The 19,505-nt window shown below is 41.6% G+C and overlaps 1 protein-coding gene across 16 annotated transcripts in view; it reads right to left on the reverse strand.

Annotated features, from left to right (window-relative positions):
* The window catches only part of ntng1a (netrin g1a), a 271,523-nt gene that overhangs the window by 12,096 nt on the left and 239,922 nt on the right, over nucleotides 1–19,505 (reverse strand). For 6 of the 16 annotated variants that reach the window (XM_032503682.1, XM_032503681.1, XM_032503684.1 and 3 more), the window contains 2 exons: nucleotides 7,963–7,989; nucleotides 560–727 (listed from right to left, as the gene is read on the reverse strand). In XM_032503682.1, the coding sequence (XP_032359573.1) occupies nucleotides 560–727; nucleotides 7,963–7,989 (195 nt within the window). Of the gene's footprint in view, nucleotides 1–559; nucleotides 728–2,797; nucleotides 2,912–4,009; nucleotides 4,055–7,962; nucleotides 7,990–19,505 lie in introns of all 16 variants that reach the window. The other 10 variants (XM_032503689.1, XM_032503687.1, XM_032503693.1 and 7 more) reach the window with 6 other exon arrangements.

The raw sequence follows: 19,505 nt of genomic DNA on the forward strand, positions 1-19,505 counted from the left end.
TTACATACAGAAATGAGTTTTAGGTGTTTCAATTAGTTTATGCACATGCTCTTATATATCTGCAAATAAGATCATTCTAGCTTTAATTCTAGCTCATTGCCCTTAACTGCGAGCTATTGGCTACAAACATACTACAACACGCTATAATAATAAATGCAAGCTGGCAGCTACAAACCAAATGTAACATACTACATCAAGCTAGCAGCTAGCTACCCCCCCCCAATACTGAATCAATCCCAAATCAGTCTGCGGTCATTAAAAAAACACGTCCGAAAGGAATGACTGAAAGTTAAGCATCATGATAGTGTGTTTCTGACTAAACCTGAATGACCAGCGTCCTCCATAAAACCCCCCACCATTGTGCGAGAGCAGAAAAAGTGAAACAGGAAGATGTGGGGGCCAGTGTAAGACATGGAGGCAGGAGTGTGGACAAATGAGGGAGCGGTGAGAGATGAAAGATGATACTTTCTCTGATGACAAGTCAAAGACAGGGGGTGGGGCAAGGACAGTGTTTGTGTGAAAGCAGGGTGGCAGTGAAAGGGGCCGGTGGGGGACTAACCTATGCACACATTTTCATCGTCCAGTTCTGCTGAGGTATTGCGGTAGTAGCCCAGCTTGCATAGCTGGCAGTGCTGGCCCCTAGTGTTGTGCTTACAGCTCACGCAAATGACGGTGTTTAGCAGCTCGATGTAGCTGCATCGGTTGGAGTGGCCGAAGCATTCACAGTCTTGCAAAGAGAATGTGAAAGGAAGAGAAGGGAGAAAGAAAGAACGAAAGAGAGAGAGAGAGAGAGAGACGCGGAAGGGAGTGTTGGCAATGCTGCTGTTGCTGCGAGTGCTACGGCGGTGGGGTTAGCAAGAATTTGAGAGAAGCACCACGGCATGCAGGTTAAAAAAATGGAGACTGTGTTGTGTTAGAGATGTTGAGAAAGTAATGTCAGGGAGGGTGATTAGTCTGACATGGGCACAGCCAGAGTTAGAAGACATCACATTTAAAAGCACAGCGTTATAAGACCCTGAGAGGTCACATCACTTCAAGCACACAACACGAGGCAAGGAAGGCTCCGAAATCATGACATAGAAACACACACGATCACATCAGGAACACCACACAGCGGGAGGCAGGTCAAACCACGAATGAAATCGATTCTTGCAACTCAGGGAATGGTATTGGGATCTTTTGAAATATTGTCTAATTGATGTCTTAAATGTCATGGTCAATATGGTAAAGGGATGAAACTATGATGAAACTGCAATAACTCTGACATGACATTGTCACGAACGTGTCATAAACCTTATGAACAAGGCATAAATGTTCATAACTTCTGTCATTAAGTGTCATTCAGTTTTTGCCATGACAAGTTGAAATAGTTTGGGTTGTCTTGGTCATGACAAGTTGACGTTAAATTAGTTTGGGATGTATTTGTCTTGACATTAAACAGGATGACATTACCAGAGGATGTCTTTGTAATGACAACTTGACAACTTTAGAAAAAGTAAATCCACCTCTTTTTGTATTCATGACATGTTGACATAATGATTATTATAATAAGCTGTGCAAGGTTAGAGACCTGATCATGTTCTGGTCATAATCAAGACAACCCAAACAATGTCAACTTGTTATGACAAAAATCGAACGACACTAATGACAGAAGTCATAAATGTTTATAACTTGTTTATAAAGTTTATGACACATTCATGATAGTGTCATGTCAAAGTTATGACAGTGTCATGTCACGGTTATGTCGATACTGTCAAGTAAAGTGTTACCAACTTTTTTTCTACCCAAAGTGTTTTGTGCTGCTCAGGGGGTATTTGACAAAAAAATATTTCAAAGGGGGTACAAAAACAGTTTCAGAATGATTCATCCAACACATATTTCCAAGTGAGCTTCATAGTTGTTTTTAGAGGCAATATTATTACAACCTAACTTATTCTGTCTTTAAAAGCAGTCAATATGGCAAGTGAGCGTATGCTGAGTTGCACTGCTAGAGAGTGTGTCACCGCATGCTAAATTAGATATATGGAGTTGTAGCTAAACTGTGAAAACCCATGCAGCGGTCTGTGATCCTCACTGGCCGCCCTGGCCTAAGGGGTGCAGGATGGGAGGGGGTGCAGCCCCGGCTCACCGACTGAGGATACGTCTGCCACAAGGAGTGACCCCTGACACCACGTGTCACAGCGTAGACAGATGTGACCCTTAAGCCTCACTGGCAGCCGCTTGGGCAGAAAGCCCACGGATCCAGAATAGGGGGGTGGCGGATGGGGCTTTCGTCCAAGGGATTGTGGTTATTAAGGATCTGTATTGAGGTCAGGTCTCTCTGTCTGGCTGCTAACAACCCGACGAGGCTTGGAAATGAAGGAGCAGCAAGTCTAGTCCACTCTACCTTTCACCTAAAGCAGAAAGTCTTGTCCGAGGGTAAGCTACGTCTTCTACATTAAATGACCCACTCTCACAAAAGAAGAAGAAAAAAAAAATCTCTTTTCCAGAAATAGGCTAAAGTCATAAATCATGCACGCACAGGAAAAAAAAAGTCTTGAGTCTCGGAAACACGTTTCCCAAAAATAGTTGTAGTCTAAAGCACCCACTTTATTTGCACTGAAAAAGATATGATTCCAAGGGACTTTTATAGTGTTTAGAAACGATTCCATAGATGAATGGATCCTCAGTGTGCCCTGTACAGTGAAAACCATCAGTCCAGAACTGAGCTGGAGATATGGATACGTAGTGCTCTAACATTGGGTTAGTACTGCAAGGGTTAGGGGGCTTACAGTTAAACAGAAACATGAGTTCATACAGTTAGAAGGCTTGGGTGTCATCTGGGGGGCAACGTATGAATTCCAGCTCCTACCTCGCTTGCTGTTTGCAACGTGGACAGAAGTGGCTGTGGACAATGCAACCTGAGGAGCTACTAGACAAATTAAAAGAAACAAACAAAATAAAAAATAAAAACATGATATTGCAATTTAAACATAAAAACGTAATGTCAGAGATTTAAAAATACTGAGCATCATGCTGATAATAAATGTAACTGTAAAATAAAAAAGAAGTAAGAAACATACGCAATAATGATGAATGATGGCATTGGGAAATAAGGAGTGACATTGCCAAGTGAAGTTGGCTGCATGTAGCAGCATCTGTTACAAATGCCTTAGATACCGAACAATTCCAATATTATGGTCCCTCTTTTATGCTTCATTTCATTAACAAGCGCTTTGTATAATTCAAAAGCCTCTGTGTATGTTTCCCCAGACAGGAACTATCCCCTGACAAACTACTCTCCACCTCGGCGGAGGCCAGCCAAGAATTTTCACTCTATAAATTTGTGCACAAGAGCATGGGCAGGGGAACTGGCTAGCTGTGAGCACATCAATCCCTCGATTCCTTTCCGGTCATAAAACAAACAGTGGGAAAAAGAAATAATAGGTCCAGCCTCTGCCATTGTACTGGGTTTGACATAAGCCCCTGACACATACACTGTGTGCGCTTCGCCGCGGTCATGGAAACACAGAGCTGAGTGGTTGTGTGCTAGTTGTTTGCGAGGTGGCTGCACATCACATCTGCACGATGGATTAAGCTGAGATGAGTCTAACATCAATCTGCATAAGAAACGCCGTGAAACCTCTCCTGCTTTTCTTCCTTATATGCTAAGATGGGGCCGAGAATCCCTGGAAGCTCTGTGCCTAATTAAAATCGAGTGTGTATGTATGATTGTACACATTGAGAGGATAATGTACGCCACTGCAGCATGTTGCTACATGGCTGCCCTGTGAATGCTCAAGCCTCCGCTGCAGGAGCCCAAACCCTTTTATCAGGAGCGAGACAAGCAGGCTGAGGAGGATTTTGTTTTGGTTTGTCAGGAAAATAAGCAAGATTGGAAACTGGGGAAGATACTACCCACAAAAATCTACCAAAGAGTCATTTATTTTGCTTCTATGCAAACACCCCTAGATAAATGAATCTGTAAAAACAAAAAAAACAAAGTCGTTGCATATTCTTAGATGCCTACCTTCTTTTCGGTTAGCGACACCTAGCGATGACACATTCGGCCGAACTGCGTGCAATTGAGAGAAACCAGGAGTTATTCATGTGCACTTGTGTGATACACCTTACAGGTAATCTAGAGGGTTGGGGTGGGGACTACGTGGTAGTGTACACACACAACTGGAGACACGGACATGTCCAGCATGACTCAAATCAGTAAATCAGGAAACAGCGAATACAATGGGGCAGGGCTGACATGGACGGGCAAAGAGAATGCATCCAAAGACCCATTTAGGAGAGACGTTGTATGCAAATTTGTGTGACTTCCATGGGCTTGCTGTGTATGTGTGTGTATGTTTATGGCAATGGCAATGATGGGTGAAAAACGGAAGAAAAAGGATTTAAACGCTCTTAAACTTGATACTTAAGTCATGATTAATGCAAGCGAGTCTAAACTATGTATAGCAAATTAAGAAGTTATGGGGCATTCTGTTTAATTCATCACATCGACTATGTAATCAATATCTAATTACAGTGTATTTCTGGTGAAGGAATAACAATGAATAAATAATGGCAGGTGTTGGGACTTGGAATGACGGACTGCTGTGGGAAGTATAACCTCATGATTACATACAAGTCCGTATTTCCGTGTCAGGGAAATACTTTGCGGTTGGAAATGGAGAGGACTCAAGCAAAGGGAGGAATACGGATAAGTTTCCCCATCGTGCCCCTTCATCTCTTCACTTGATCTTTCTGTCCTTTGCTATTGACTCCATGAATCATGCAATCTTGAGTAATTAACATCCAGTGGTGTCTTGGCAAGAAGCCCATTGCCCTAACTATATTTGTATCAAATACAAGACTGCTGTTCAGGTTGAATCATTGTAGAAATGCCTTTTTCACATGGAATATTTGTTTCAAATGTCTTTTTTTATTATAATTGGAATTAAGCTTGGAGCTCGGCATGTCTACACACTGACAATCACTTTTAAGCCCCCCTAACATTACCTGTCGTTGATTTCAAAACTGGATGATCAAAAGACTATCATGCAGCATCTCCTGTCCAATCCCCTTCTTTCATTCATTTTCCTCTCCCTAAAAAACGTTTTGCAACGGATCCCGCTGTGGGATTCTGGCATCGGTGATGACTGCAACATCTCCAGTGGGTTAAAGTCACTTGAGTCACCCGATGAGAGGCTCTTTAAAAATGATAGATTAATAAATAAAGAGAAAAAGGCCACACTGCATATCTGCTCAAACGCATATCTTTTACATTGTCAAATCCCTTCTTTTTATTTGAATTTAGAGCCGGTGTTAAGTGTTTATCAGTGAAGCTGGTCGCTCACAAACACAAAACTGACTCACGAGGACATGAGCAATTAATCTATGACAACACAAAGTACATGTATCATCTGAGGAAAAAGAAAAAACACACATGAGCAAACCACACTGTCCGGATCTACAACCGCTAATTGGTTAAGTAAGTTCATTTTTAATTATTCTGCTTTGGCAATTGATTGGATGAAATACACATCTGGCTTCCATTAATTATTTTGTTATGGGGAATATTCAGGTAAGGCGAGCTAAATGAGTGGTGACGGACTTTAATCAATCCCGTACCCATAATGAAATGCAATCTTGCGGAGCCAGAATTGTTTTTTAAAATATTAATTTCCCTTTAATGGTCCGCATTAGCCAATTCTGCCTGGCTTAATAAACTTAAAATAGAATTGAGAAAAGTCAATAAGGAATTCAATTACCTTCAAACAGCAACATGAAAAGTGCTGTGCTTTCTTTCTGTTTTCACAATAGCTTAGCTTCAAGTCCATTTTACAACTTCAAGGTTACTCCTAACTTTATTTTGTCCACTCTATTCTTACTTTATTAATAACGAGACGTAACATTGCTTTGTGTTTTCACTGAACAGCCTCAACTTCCTCAGAGTGTGTATTCTTTTGGGTTATGCCGGTTCTCTGGCAGGCTGCTGTGACAGGACAGCCATTCGCAAGAACTTTAAATCGCCGTGGGCCAATCTGGATGAGAAGGGAAGACTTTGGTTTGTCAGAGTGTCCTCTCTACATAACCCCCCTCCGCGAACACACACTCACACACTTATCAGCATTCACACTCTCCCCGGGAAGGATTTGAGGACAGCCTTTGGACATAGTCTGGCCTGGCATTTGGATGGGACAGAGAGGACTGAAGTGAATATGTATGCATATACAGTATGTATGAGGAGCATGCACACACACACACACACACGCCATACACACTAAGCTACTGTCAGGCCATGCATGGAGTGGAAGCATACTTTCTAAAGTTGAAAAGGGGGAGGAGGCAAGCAGTGGAAGATTGGGAGAGGGGTGGTTTGGTCTTCTTGGCCACATGTCCATTTCTGACTCAAGACATAGCATCAGACTTTGCAACCAGTGTTCACTTTCCCTCTAAAGCCTGATTAAAAACCACCTGGGAACAATCTGTTTTCACCCTGTGCCTCACACAGCATGTTTTGGGACACTTGCCCAGTGATCATCTTAGCCCTTAAATGATGAAAACAAGTCTGCATGTGTCATCCATGTGTCCCTTGGTGCATATAACTTGGCTCGCTAACACTTGCGCATTAACTAGATAGTGAGTGAAAGTAAGCCACTAGCATTATAGTGAGAATCAGCACTTGGAGCTTAAAAATAGTTCAACATTTGGAGAATTTTCAATTTTTTAATGAGTTAGACGTGAAGATTGACACCACACTTATGGATGTCTGTTACCTTTGAACAGAGCCAGGCTAGCAATTCCTCCTGCTTTAAGTTTTTGTGCCAAAATAAGCTAAGCTAACTGTCTCCTGTTTTCAGCTTCATATTTGATGGACAACTATGATAGTTGTTCTCTCGACAAGAAAGCAAATAAGCAAATTCCTCAGACTGGCGAACTATTCCTTTAAGCTCAATTCATTTTAAATTATGTGGATCTGGCAATGCTGTGTGCAGTATAGGCAACACAGTATGACCCACAAGTAAATTGACTTATATATCTTCTTCTTTATTTAGATATATATCTAAGTCTACAGACAATTGTATGCAAGCCAGTAACGTCTTACTACTAAAGGTCAGCTGTCTTACTTTGGATGAAGATAATGGACTTCATCTCTCCTACCAGTACATGCATAAGTGTTAGCATGAAGCATCAGAGCCAACAATATTGCAGCTACAGCATAGACACAATTACACTGTGCTGTCTTCATAATCATTTACATTTTAAGATGATCATTGGGGCCAATTTATTATAAACATACATGTCTCTGTAACCCTCAGCCAGTCTATGTGGGTCCAGGATTTGACAGGGAAGGGGCAATTTGCAAATCAATCTGGTGCCCCGGGAACAGAGGATTCTAACTCACAACAGGGCAATGAGAAAAAAGATAAAAAGAATTGAGCCAGGCTGTGAATGCACTTTGACTTGTTCAATACAATCCTATGGTTCCTGCATCACACTGCCTTCCAGGCAGCGGTAACTTGAGACATGGCACCTCTCTTCTTCCTCCCCCTCCCAAGGGGCTACTGGTTGACCAAGATAATACCAGCCCAGGCGCTTGCGGCTTATATTAAAATGACCTCCTGTGACATTATACTGCCAGAGAGGTCTTGGCACCTTAATAAAGTCTAGATGCCATTTATTTATAATGCATGGGAGAGAAGAGAGAGAAAAAAATGACATTCTGCATGCAGACCAAGCAAGTGTTATCTGGTTGAGTCTGAATAAAATAAATTAATATGCCCACATCATGACAATATAGCCCCCAGCTATTGATTATCTTGTCTTTCTAAAAAACAAGGTAAGTTGCTGAGTGATCTTTCGTAGGAAGATTGGAATCAGAAATGAACACTTGGCACCAAGGTCAGGGTTGTATGGTGAAGGGTGGCACAATAGGCAAAGCAAAGCATCAAGCATTCATATAGTTCCTTGGTAACTTGTACTTACTAACTGGACCAATGTTATTAGGAATACCTGTAAGAAAAAAGAGAAAAAAATCACAACTTCAATTAAGAATGCAACAACTGGAACCTTTCTCCTTGAGTTGTTAGGACAAGTTCAGACCAGGAAACAGTGATCCGGCGATTTGTTGCAGGGTTGTTTCAATGAATTGACCCTTTTGTGTGACGTCCTGTTGTGTTCTTTTACCCCCAATGTACCACAAATAGATTTCATATTTCACAGTTACTGTTTTCCTTCAGATTGTTTATAGATCTCAACGTTTCTGATTGCACTCGAAGGCAGCTTCATTTCATGGAGAAAGAGGGAATGAAAAGAGACAGGGGGACTGTGTTTTGTTGTGGCAGGAAACAGTCCGCTGTTACACAAACTCCTGAGCAGTTTAGTATTTTAAACTTTTTTGTAGCAGCGATAGAGGCAGTGATGTTTCTTGTTTGCAGTACAAGACTCTCACACATCCTCAAAACTGACTGACAAGTTTAATCGGCAGTTACATGACTGGCCACCACAGTGTTGCGTTGGGTTGCGTTTCTCCATAAGTTGAGTCGGTCTCAACTGTTCACTGCAGCCTAAACGCCCTACCCCCATCTAAAATGAATGAACAGACCTGCGTTTTCGCCGGACCGTCTGATGGCCGACGCAGGCAGTGTGACTGCAGCTTAGTCCTGCATCCAGTTGATTGTGTTCCCAACCACAATACTTGTGATTCATCTTGATGACACTTGAAATGACACATATCCGTGGCACCTAAAGAAAAACTATTCTTCACCATGATTTGATAGGGTTGCCTTTGGCACGTTTAGCTTCACGGTTCTTTGGTTTCTCCTGATTTCCTTCATTATTTTTGCTTTGATGTCCCTGTTGTTGCCAGAAAAGGTCAATGCTGCCATCTCACATAGCAAAAAGTACACAACTAAAAATGTCCCAACGTCACTGAAAAAAACAATTTCAGAAAACTCCACATGCTTATGGACAGACTGCAATATTTAAGTTATTTGACAAGTTAAAAAGTTGCATACTGCTTTGAGACACACACTGAGGCACATCCGTCTTTAAAACATGTGTTGCCAAAGACACACAAGACAGAATTGCCATGCACACAATGACACACATGGCATATCAGATGACATCATAGGTGGCAAACTCAGCCTCTGATGCCTTAGGAGGACATGTCTTATCCTGCTGCCTGCCTGTCCATACCTACATCAAGCAATGCCTTGTGCCAGACAGCCACTGAGCAGATAATACAGTCTATCTCATCCCCATGGTGACCGGATATCTCCCACACCAGGACGTTGTCTGGCTGGAGATCTGAGGAGATTGAGACCTTCATAGGTCTCTTGCGCCGATCATTTCACCATCTGATCTGACATCTCTGTTTGGGTACTAATTAGGACTGTGGCGGCTTCAGACACCCTGAAGCACAGGCGGCTGAAGGACTTTGCCATTTGTCCCTGTTTGCATCTGTATGCTTCAAAGGAACGTGAACACACCGGCGGTGTATTATTGCTTGCCATTTGATTTCAGAGGAATTTGCTACTACGACATTGACGCCAGCTCCACTTTTTCTAATCATCTGTTTGAACGGAGGCCCTCCCTCCTTTTCGCTCTACCCCCTGCCCTCAATAAGGCAGCCTGCCCACAAAAACAAACAACCCCCTCACCATGGGATGAGGAAGCATGCTGGGCAATAGGAGAAATGCGCCCCCGTCAACTAGAGAGGAAGAAATTAAATGAAAGGGAGTGTTCTCTCTTTTCTAGCTCACCACACTAGAAACACCTTCGGCTGAGGAAGCTTAGGAGGCAGGGAGGCATCTGTGCAGGATTTTTTGGTGGGGCTTTTCATCTAATGGAGCTGTCACAAAATATCTCCGGGTACTCATGGAAAACATGAGGATTTCCTGAGAGTGGGCATGTGTTTGTGTACGTGGACTTTAATCAAACTTGTGTCATTCAATCACTCTTCCTCTGATCTCTGACTGCAAGCTGTATTTAGGATCCAAATCTGTGACCAGTCTGAAAGCTGTGAAGTGCAGAAGGCTATGCTGACATATGGAGGAGGAGCATAATGGATGTCAAACCTCAAGGGGGTGGGCAGATGCTAACCGGGAGACAGGAAGGACAAAAGGCAAGGACGATCCCAATCACCTTATTCACGAAGTACAGTTTGATTTGGCAGCATTGGTTCTGAGCATCACAGTATTAATACAACAGAACAGTTAAAACTACACTACACAATTAATCAGTCAATTTACAGATATGATACTGTGTTTGACTATTAAGGGTTTGTGAAGGGTAATATCAACATAATAATGATACAGTTGGAATAGGTTGACTGAACCAACTTTAAAAAAATGGTGTCAAAAACCCAATTCAATCTACCAGTTATACTAATAATTAAGAAGTAACCAGATTCATGCATTTTTCTATTTAATCAAGTTCAATTTGTACTTTAAATGAAGTTAGAAAAGCGCCTCCAGTCTACAGCTACTTATACATTCTACAGTAAAATATGTATCTGTTTAATATGTAGGCTAATTGGCTGTTTGCTAAGCATCTCCCACAAACAAAGATTATCCAATTATAGTTTAGCAATCATAATAGTTGGTCCAAGCGGTGTCCGTGGGATAAGAGCAATACTGTGATTTTACAGAGAGTTGTGTTACATTAAATTACATGTCGTTTAGCTGACGCTTTTATTCAAAGCGACTTACAATTGCTTTATATGTCAGAGGTAGCACACACCTATAACTATGGGTCAATTATCTTGCTCAGGAACAGATTGGTTGATGTTTCGCAGTGGGAATTGAACCCAGATCTCCCACACCAAAGGCATGTGTCAATACCCACTGTGCCATCACGCAGTGGATATGATATATGCTTTTCTTTTAACATTTCCATAGCCAGAAACACAATACCAAAAGAGTTAAGAATTGGATTAAACAGTCAGTTTACCTGCTCTCACATACGCTGCAAATGTTAGCATGCCTGGCTACAATTGTGTTTTGCTAGAAAGAGCAATACATTTTTAAATGCATGTAATACAAGAAAACTGTTTAGCCTTAAACATTAAAAAAGTCAGCAGAAGACTGGGGTTTTTCAACCAACTCATTGGACAATCGTCAGCCAGTGTTGCCAACTCTTTTCCAATTGAAGTAGCTAGCTCTAGCTCCAAAAGTTGCTAAAAGTCGCCAAACAATGTCGTATATCATTTGTTTCAGTTGGCTGTGGGCTGACTGCCTGCTGCTTACAGTGCAAAAGGGGAGGGAGGAAGACCCCATGTTGGCAGATGGACTGTGAGTACTCTGAGCAGCATGCATGGGAAATATTTACAATATAATATGTCTCACTTTTCCCCTGATAGTCCGAAGTTGCTAAATTAGTTGGTAGTCAACTTTTTAGAAATACCAGGGTCTGAAAAAACGCTACATCTAGCGAGAATGTTGCTAATTTGGCAACACTGATGTTAACTTTAGCTAGCTAGCTAAAGCTGATGAAATCTGCCAGCTACAATTTTAATAAAGCTTGACAGGCTTAGCAACAGTATGTTGCAACCTCTGTGTCTTGTGTTGTGTGATTCAACTGTCTCGCTGACTCTGCAGGTGCTCGTTACTGTAACATGAAACACCTGAGAGTTCCCAGGTTAATTAGACCTGGTTGCAGTGCAGCTGCTGGTTGCCGTGGTTCCAGTTCTCCCTCTTGTCTATTGGTTTGGTTTTGTGTGCTTTAGTTTGTCTTTATGCTTTGTCTACACACACACACACACACACACACACACACACACACACACACACACACACACACACACACACACACACACACACACACACAGACACAAACACACACACCCTTACACTTACACTTACACCACTGACTATGCTGACAACCACATCACAATAATCTTTTAATTTGGTTTGATTTGGTTTAATAAAATACATTTTTGTTTAACTTTTTATGGTCTGTCTCCTATTTGTTGTGGCCTTTAGGAGCTGGGTCATCCCAAGTAACTAACAAGGGAAGGGCTTATCAGCAAACAGTGAATTGTGTATGTATGTACTATGCAGTGTCGACAGTAAAATGTGTAACCAATCAGTTTCCTTAATTATATCACATTTGGACGCCATTATGCATTATACATGCATTATACAAGGTTTCTCCATCTTCTTACTGTGTTTTAGCTTTTTAACGGAACTGTTAAAAAAACAGAAGAAAAAAAACAGTAAGGCAGTGCTAAAAAGGGCCTGGTTAGATAGCTGACTGTTCAATACTACATAGTACGTTCATCATTTGAACAAATAATTTTCATAACTGTTTTTATTCAGAAAAAATGAACACAGTTTTGCACTGTACCAGCTGTACATGTATGCTTTTTGCTTTTAGCTAAATGTCAATGACTAGAAGTGTGGAACCCATCACATGTTATGAAGTCAAAATGACTACTCATTTGACAAATTGCTGGACTAGTTGTGGGTCATCTGACTTTTTCTTCCAGGTCATGATATGGAACACCAGTGGCCTGTCAGTGCAATTATTTGCCACTTTACAAACAACCTGTGGGGTTCGAGCACATGTCCAGGATCCCATGTCGGGTCATTTGATTATTCTCAATCACTGTCATTTCCGATCCCCTTCACCTGCTTGGCTCCGCCATTACGGGGCACTGGCTGCAATCTAATTTTGTCCTATCGCACAGGAAGAGCATTAGGAACTGCTTATGTTGATGCTGTGCTCCATTGATTTGTATGAGTTATGCAGGGATCATGGTCGCGAGCCACTGGGTGATGAACATGATCTCTGAGGGATGTGCAATTCACTGAACATGATCTGTGCGCATGTAAGTTCAGCACATGCGACAGAACACACACACACACAAATGTGGGCATTAAAATAAAGGGGCGAGCCTGAGTTGTGTAGGGCATCAACTGATTTACAATAATTATGGAATCAGAGAGCTGTGTGGTTTCAAGTCTCAGTGCTTGATGTTCATCCTTCTCTGCTTCCGTTCCACTGTCATCCGTTCAAGACCATAACTGTAACCTTGCTAATGGATTATCAGAAACCAATAATACATTTATTTTCCTTGGCGCCAAAGGCTTTACATCTTTAGCATACATTCTATTTCCTCACTGAACAAGCTATTCTGTTATTTAAGCTATGTTCACAGTGCAGTTAAATCCAATTTTTTATTTTTTTTTCAGACAGACTTTTTTATGCAAGTGATCAGTTTTGGATTTGCGTGTACCGACATCGTCAACCTCTCTGCATGGGTTGCTGCAGTAAGGTGGAAACATGAGAAATGGAGGTTGGTAGTATGGAGTAGCAGCATGGATTCAGCTCAGCACATGTCGTCGTGTCTCGAGTTGCGAGTGACACGAAAGACAACTTCAAATCCGATTTGGGCGGCCAGATCTTTTGGACTGAGACACATCTGTAGAAATCAGATTGGAATCGCATTTTAAGCCACCTCCAAATGTGGTTTGGATCCCATTTACAAAGATCACATTTTGTGTTTTTTTGCTGTCTGGATATTTTAAAATCAATCTGGATGCAATCTGGATATGACAACAACAACAAAAAGATTTGAGATGGCAGTCTGGCTTTTTCACCCTGAATGTGTAACATGTACAAAAAGAGGACATCAAATTTGCCAGATAAGATTCTGCTGTCAATAGTACAGTTGGCTCTGAAACTAGAGTGTGTGTTTGTGTGTGTGTGTGTAATTACATTGTTTCTGTCAGTATCCATTCGGCATTGACCTTCGATGTGTCTCACCTGTTTGGCTTGGCGCAATCCGGACTACTTTAGAGGGGGGGGGGGCTTATCTGCTGCATTTCCACCGCAGGCAAAGTTTGTAATTACTTTCCCTGGCTGCCATCATTTTTTAGCAATCCATCATCATCTGAAGCTCTTTGGCTATATGGAGCCCAGTGATGCTGACAGGCATTGCTAACTGGTTAGCAGTGGAAAGGCAGCCAAAACACAAGCACACGGCATACAACTTGATAAAATTCCTCAGGAGCAAAATTACAGCTCGCCCCGCCAGAGTCCCCGGCTCGCTCGCTCCCTCTCAATGTGTAGATCTGAATTAAAGGTGGCAAGACTTAAAGTGCCTGGGAGCTAAGTTGGAAAAAGAACAGTTTAAGATTTCAAGGAAGGAATGAGGTGTACGTTGGTGGTGTTAGCTATAGGGGGAGGAATGAAAAACAAAATCTGAAGTTGGAAGAAACAAATATTTGAAAGAAAGATTACCGTCACAGCTGCACAGAGCCGAGATGTGGGAAAGGCAGAGCAAACAAGCTCGGTCTCTGGGGTGGTTGGGGGTGTTGTGGGAGAGAGAGAGAGAGAGAGAGAGAGAGAGAGAGAGAGAGAGAGAGAGAGAGAGAGAGAGAGAGAGAGAGAGAGAGAGAGAGAGAAAGAGAGAGAGAGAGAGAGAGAGAGAAAATGCGAGCATGAAACAAAACCAAGAGATGGAGTGAGAAAAGGCAGAGGCAGAAGAATAAAAAAGAAGACAATGGTGGTGAGGTAGAAAGGCAGAAAGAGCAACAACGTGAGAGGATGCAAAACAACAGGCGATGAGTTTTACAGAGAAAAAAAAGAAAGCGAATGGGGTAAAATGGAAATTCAAATAGCTGTGGGAAAAGGAATAAAAGCACAAAGTGGGTGTTGTGTAAGAAGGAGAAGATGGAAGTGAAGCTATGTTTTATGTTTATTGTGCAGCAAAGTGTTCATGTGTATTTATGCCTAAACACAGGGCACTAAATGAATACATAGTCAAGCTGTGGGCCTGATGAAAACAACTCGTATGTGATATGGAGCAGTCGGTCTCACAAAGCTAACTGTGTGTAGATGTAAAGCGTAATCACACTTAAATGAATAAAATGAATGCCTTCTTTTTTTATCAAGCAATAGTAAGCAATTTTGCTGACATTCTAAATGGAACAATGTATTGGCACGTGTGTGTAATGTCATTACATGAGTGCTTCATTAGTGTGCTATTAACAAAGTAATGTGATTACACTAATGCGTTAGTTAGTAATGTGCTACCCAGGGCTCCTTAAACAGTATTAATGCCTATAATTAATATTTAAGCATCTTATTTTTCAAGGCAGTTTGCTATATTTGGGCAAACCATACAAACTTCTGTAAAATCTGAACAGGGGCGGGGGACTGGGGCAAAAATTCAGCCTTGGCACTATGGCCACACCGGCCCACATTACCACGCCCATGCAGCCCCACCCACGGAATCACATTTGTGTAGAGATGGTGAAATAATACAAGTAGTACCTGATGTAACAGATTTTTTACACATTTAATGGAAGTGACTGGCAAACAATGCTTGCTACTTTTTAAAGAACAAAAAAAAGAACAAAAAAGAGAAAGAAAACGGATGTTGTAGCGTCTGTGTGACTGTGTGTGCTGTCTGTTAGTGTTGTTTGAATGCTGTTACTGTCATTCTCTACAGTATGTTGTTCTTTGTTGTCACTGTCTGTCTGTTCAATTCTCCTTGTTTCTCTCTGTAGACACTGTACATATTGCCTCTTTACAATCTGTTACTGTAACTCTAACTCTGCAATTTTAATACTTATAATTAAATAATAATTAATAATTATTAATAACTGACCTAATGTACAGTTAAGTTCAAATGTATCTACATGTAGACATTAGGATTATTGTCATACGTGTTCCCTGCACTGTAAAGGTAATTACAAACCCAAAGTACATTTGTGTGTCACTTTTTTATTTTCCCTAGCTCTACCACCCCCCTCACTGTCTCTGCTAGGCCTACAGCAGCATCCTTCCTCACAGCACTGCTACTAAATATACTGGTATATATACACATTATATAATTATTTAGGAATTAAAGTATGCTGAAGTGATATATCTACAGTATATACTGTATATATACTGTATATGTGTGTGTATATGTGTATATATACACATGTGTATTTGTCTCTATATGTACAGTATATATACAGTATATACGTATATATATATATATATATATATATATATATGTGTGTGTGTGTGTGTGTGTGTGTGTGTGTGTTTGTATGTGTGTGTTTATAGAGAAAAATCATCCTTGTTTTACCAAACACTTACTAACCAATAACTAACTGATGTTTTTCATTTGCAACTTTACAATAGCCATCCAGATAATCTTTATAGATGGTTTACATAGTAATTATTAACTATTTATCAAACAACTTTATAACAACCGCCCAGACACCAACCAACTAGGAACCCTTAACAACGTGTTAGGAATGTCTGGTCCGTCTATCTATGTAATGTTTATAGATGTTTTAAAAATGGTTTCTTAAAGGTTTACAAACATTTTTTAATCATTACCCAATACCTAATATAGTATATGAGAGATATAATGTGTGTAACAATAATAATTAGTAATATTATTCATTATAATGTCATTGGTTGTTTACAGTAAAAGTAGTGACTCTAGAGCAGTGTTTCCCGAACTTAGGGTCGGGACCCAAAATGGGTCGCAGACCCGTTTTATTGGGTCGCCAATTGGCAGAGTAAAATGTATATCAATCTTATGTGAATGAGCGTTCTTTTTTGCTACACTGGTCTGGTCAGCTCAGATACTGTGTTTTTTTTGTCTCTCTCTCTTCTCTTATCCTAGAAAGGGATAAGAAAATAAGTTGAGAAAGGGGTGAGACACAGAAAGTAGAATAGAGACCTTTTCTGTTTTTGTTTACTTTTCATAATTGAATAAATATCCTTCATATACATTTAAGTTCATGGCTTGTTCCGTCTTTTGTCCACAGTTTCAAAATGTAGATGTTACAATGATTCATGGTGTATTTTTGTAAATTTGGGTCCCGGGGGGACATCAAATTTCTCTTTTGGGTCTTGAGCTGAAAAAGTTTGAGAACCACTGGTCTAGAGTCATAGTGAGAGAAACAAAGGGCCTCCCCTGTGCTTTCGGACCACGGTGGGAAATCTGTAGCAGGAGAAGTTCACCCTCTCCTTGATGTCATGTTGTTTATGGAGAAGGAGAACCAGGAAATGAGTCGGGGGGAATGCAACGCTGCCAAGCCATGGCCGAGAGACGTGCGTCGTCGAGACGGGTAGTTACATTACAGAAGTGCGCGTCAGGCTATGGCGTAGGGTCCAGAAGGGACTGAGGGTCTGGGGTACGCTGTCGATATGACACAGAAGCATAAAACAGCCATCAGGCTGTGGCATCTGGTAGCTCTGCATCGAGTACACTAATTAGAAAACAGCGTCAGAAGAATGCAATTTGTAGGTCATATAAATAAAATAATATTTGTTGTTATTTTGACTGTAACCTCCAGATAAGACAGCACTACTTTTTTTTTCCTCCATCAGGGACCAAGAACTGCAGGGTTTTCAGTCAGACGGTGCGGGGCTAATGTGGATCTTCTCTCTAGGCGGAGGATGAATCATTACAGTGAAATCCGCTGCATGTCCACGCCTTACACTGCTTTGATCAAAGGAGATCTGAGGCTGGCTTCAGCTAAATCTGAACAAGTGTCTCCTAATCCTGTCCTGAAAATCTATTCATTTTATCAAGCTGCAGACAAATGAAGACCTAATCTTTAAAAAGTTTCCAAAATAAATAATAAAATAAATCTATACGTATTTGAACAGAGAAAAAGACTATGACTATGTGATTTGTCATATTTGGATCAAATGCCCATTGGAAGTGTCTAAATTCTGGCACCAAAAACAGTCAATTTGTGTGTTATCATCAGAAAAAGGCTACAGGTGACTGGCAGGATCTGTTAGTGTCGTCAAATCATCAGTCATTATCCAACTCAACTCATTCACCAGGCTGTCACCATGCAGCAAGGTAGCCCTCCTCTTAAATAACTTACAATAACTATATAGCTGCTTATGTCGACGTAAATACAAGTCATGATCTTCCAACCCGTTCTCACTCCAATCAGGTAAAATATGGACGCTTGGACAGTGGCTGTCCACGTCAGATGTAACAAAAAAAGCACCCTTTGGCGTGTGTGTAGAACGTACCGGGGAGAGTAGCATCTAGACGGGGTTTAGCGAGTAGTATGTAAGGGGGAAATTCTACGTAGGGAGGTTGGTCAGGGTTGGATGGGTCCAACCCTGACCCAGGACACAGGACACAGGACTTTCACCCAGGAGAGCGGGGTTCGTGTCCTGCGCGTGTCCTTGACCGTCCTGTTAGAGCCGCCTGTCAGGTAAGCTGCTTTCTTTTTAACCAGCCCGTTATTCCCACGTGTCGAGGAACCGTAAGCCCACCCACGACCTTTTCCTTAACCTAACAGCGTCAAAAGGGACGCCAATAGTCCTGACCAAGCGTGTTTAGGTAATCAGAATCAGAATCAGAATCAGAATCAGAAATACTTTATTGATCCCCGAAGGGAAACTCTGTGTTGTAGTTGCACAATATTATAAATAGAGTAGAAATACAAGAAATAAAGAAATATAAGGAATTGGATACGTACGGTATTTACATAAAGGAATGTTATTATACATTATTTACATAATTCACATAATTAAGGATTTGGAATGGTGAAAAGTTAAATAATAATAATAATAATAATAATAATAATTGTGGTATTTGAGATTGCACACATGTCAGGCCAGTGTTATTGCACAAAACAGATAATACAGATAATATTGTCCAGTTTCAACCTCTCTAAGTGTGTGTGTGTGTGTGTGTGTGTGTGTGTGTGTGTGTGTGTGTGTGTGTGTGTGTGTGTGTGTCAGACACTTAGAGGGAGGAGTTAAAAAGTTTGATGGCCACAGGCAGGAATGACTTCCTGTGGCGCTCTGTAGTGCATTTTGGGAGAATGAGTCTGTCACTGAAAGTGCTCCTGTGATTGAGCAACAAGCCATGGAGTGGGTGCGAGACAATGTCCAAGATGGCATGTAGTTTGGACAGCATCCTCCTATCTGACACCCCCGACAGAGAGTCCAGATCCACCCCCACGACGTCACTGGCCTTGCGAATCAGTTTGTTGAGTCTGTTGGCGTCCGCTACCCTCAGCCTGCTGCCCCAGCATGCAACAGCAAAGAGGATAGCACTGGCCACCACAGACTCATAAAACATCTTCAGCATTGTCCTGCAGATGTTGAAGGACCTCAGCCTCCTCAGAAAATAGAGACGGCTTTGGCCCTTCCTGTAGAGGGCTTGAGTGTTCTTGGCCCAGTCCAGTTTATTGTCCAAGTGCACTCCCAGGTATTTGTAGTCCTCCACGATGTCCACACTGACCCCCTGGATGGAAACAGGGCTCACTGCTGCCTTGGCTCTCCTTAGATCCACCACCAGCTCCTTGGTCTTTGTCACATTGAGCTGGAGATGGTTCTGCTCACTCCATGTGACAAAGTCCCCCACCACAGCTCTGTACTCAGCCTCGTCCCCCTCGCTGATACATCCAACCACAGCAGGGTCATCAAAAACTTCTGAAGATGGCAAGACTCTGTGTGGTAGTTGAAGTCTGTGGTGTAGATGGTGAAGAGGAAGGGAGAGAGGACAGTCCCCTGCGGGGCCCCAGTGTTGCTGACCA

Source organism: Etheostoma spectabile, chromosome 22 (assembly GCF_008692095.1).
Source record: "Etheostoma spectabile isolate EspeVRDwgs_2016 chromosome 22, UIUC_Espe_1.0, whole genome shotgun sequence".
Classification (NCBI taxonomy): Eukaryota; Metazoa; Chordata; class Actinopteri; order Perciformes; family Percidae; genus Etheostoma; species Etheostoma spectabile.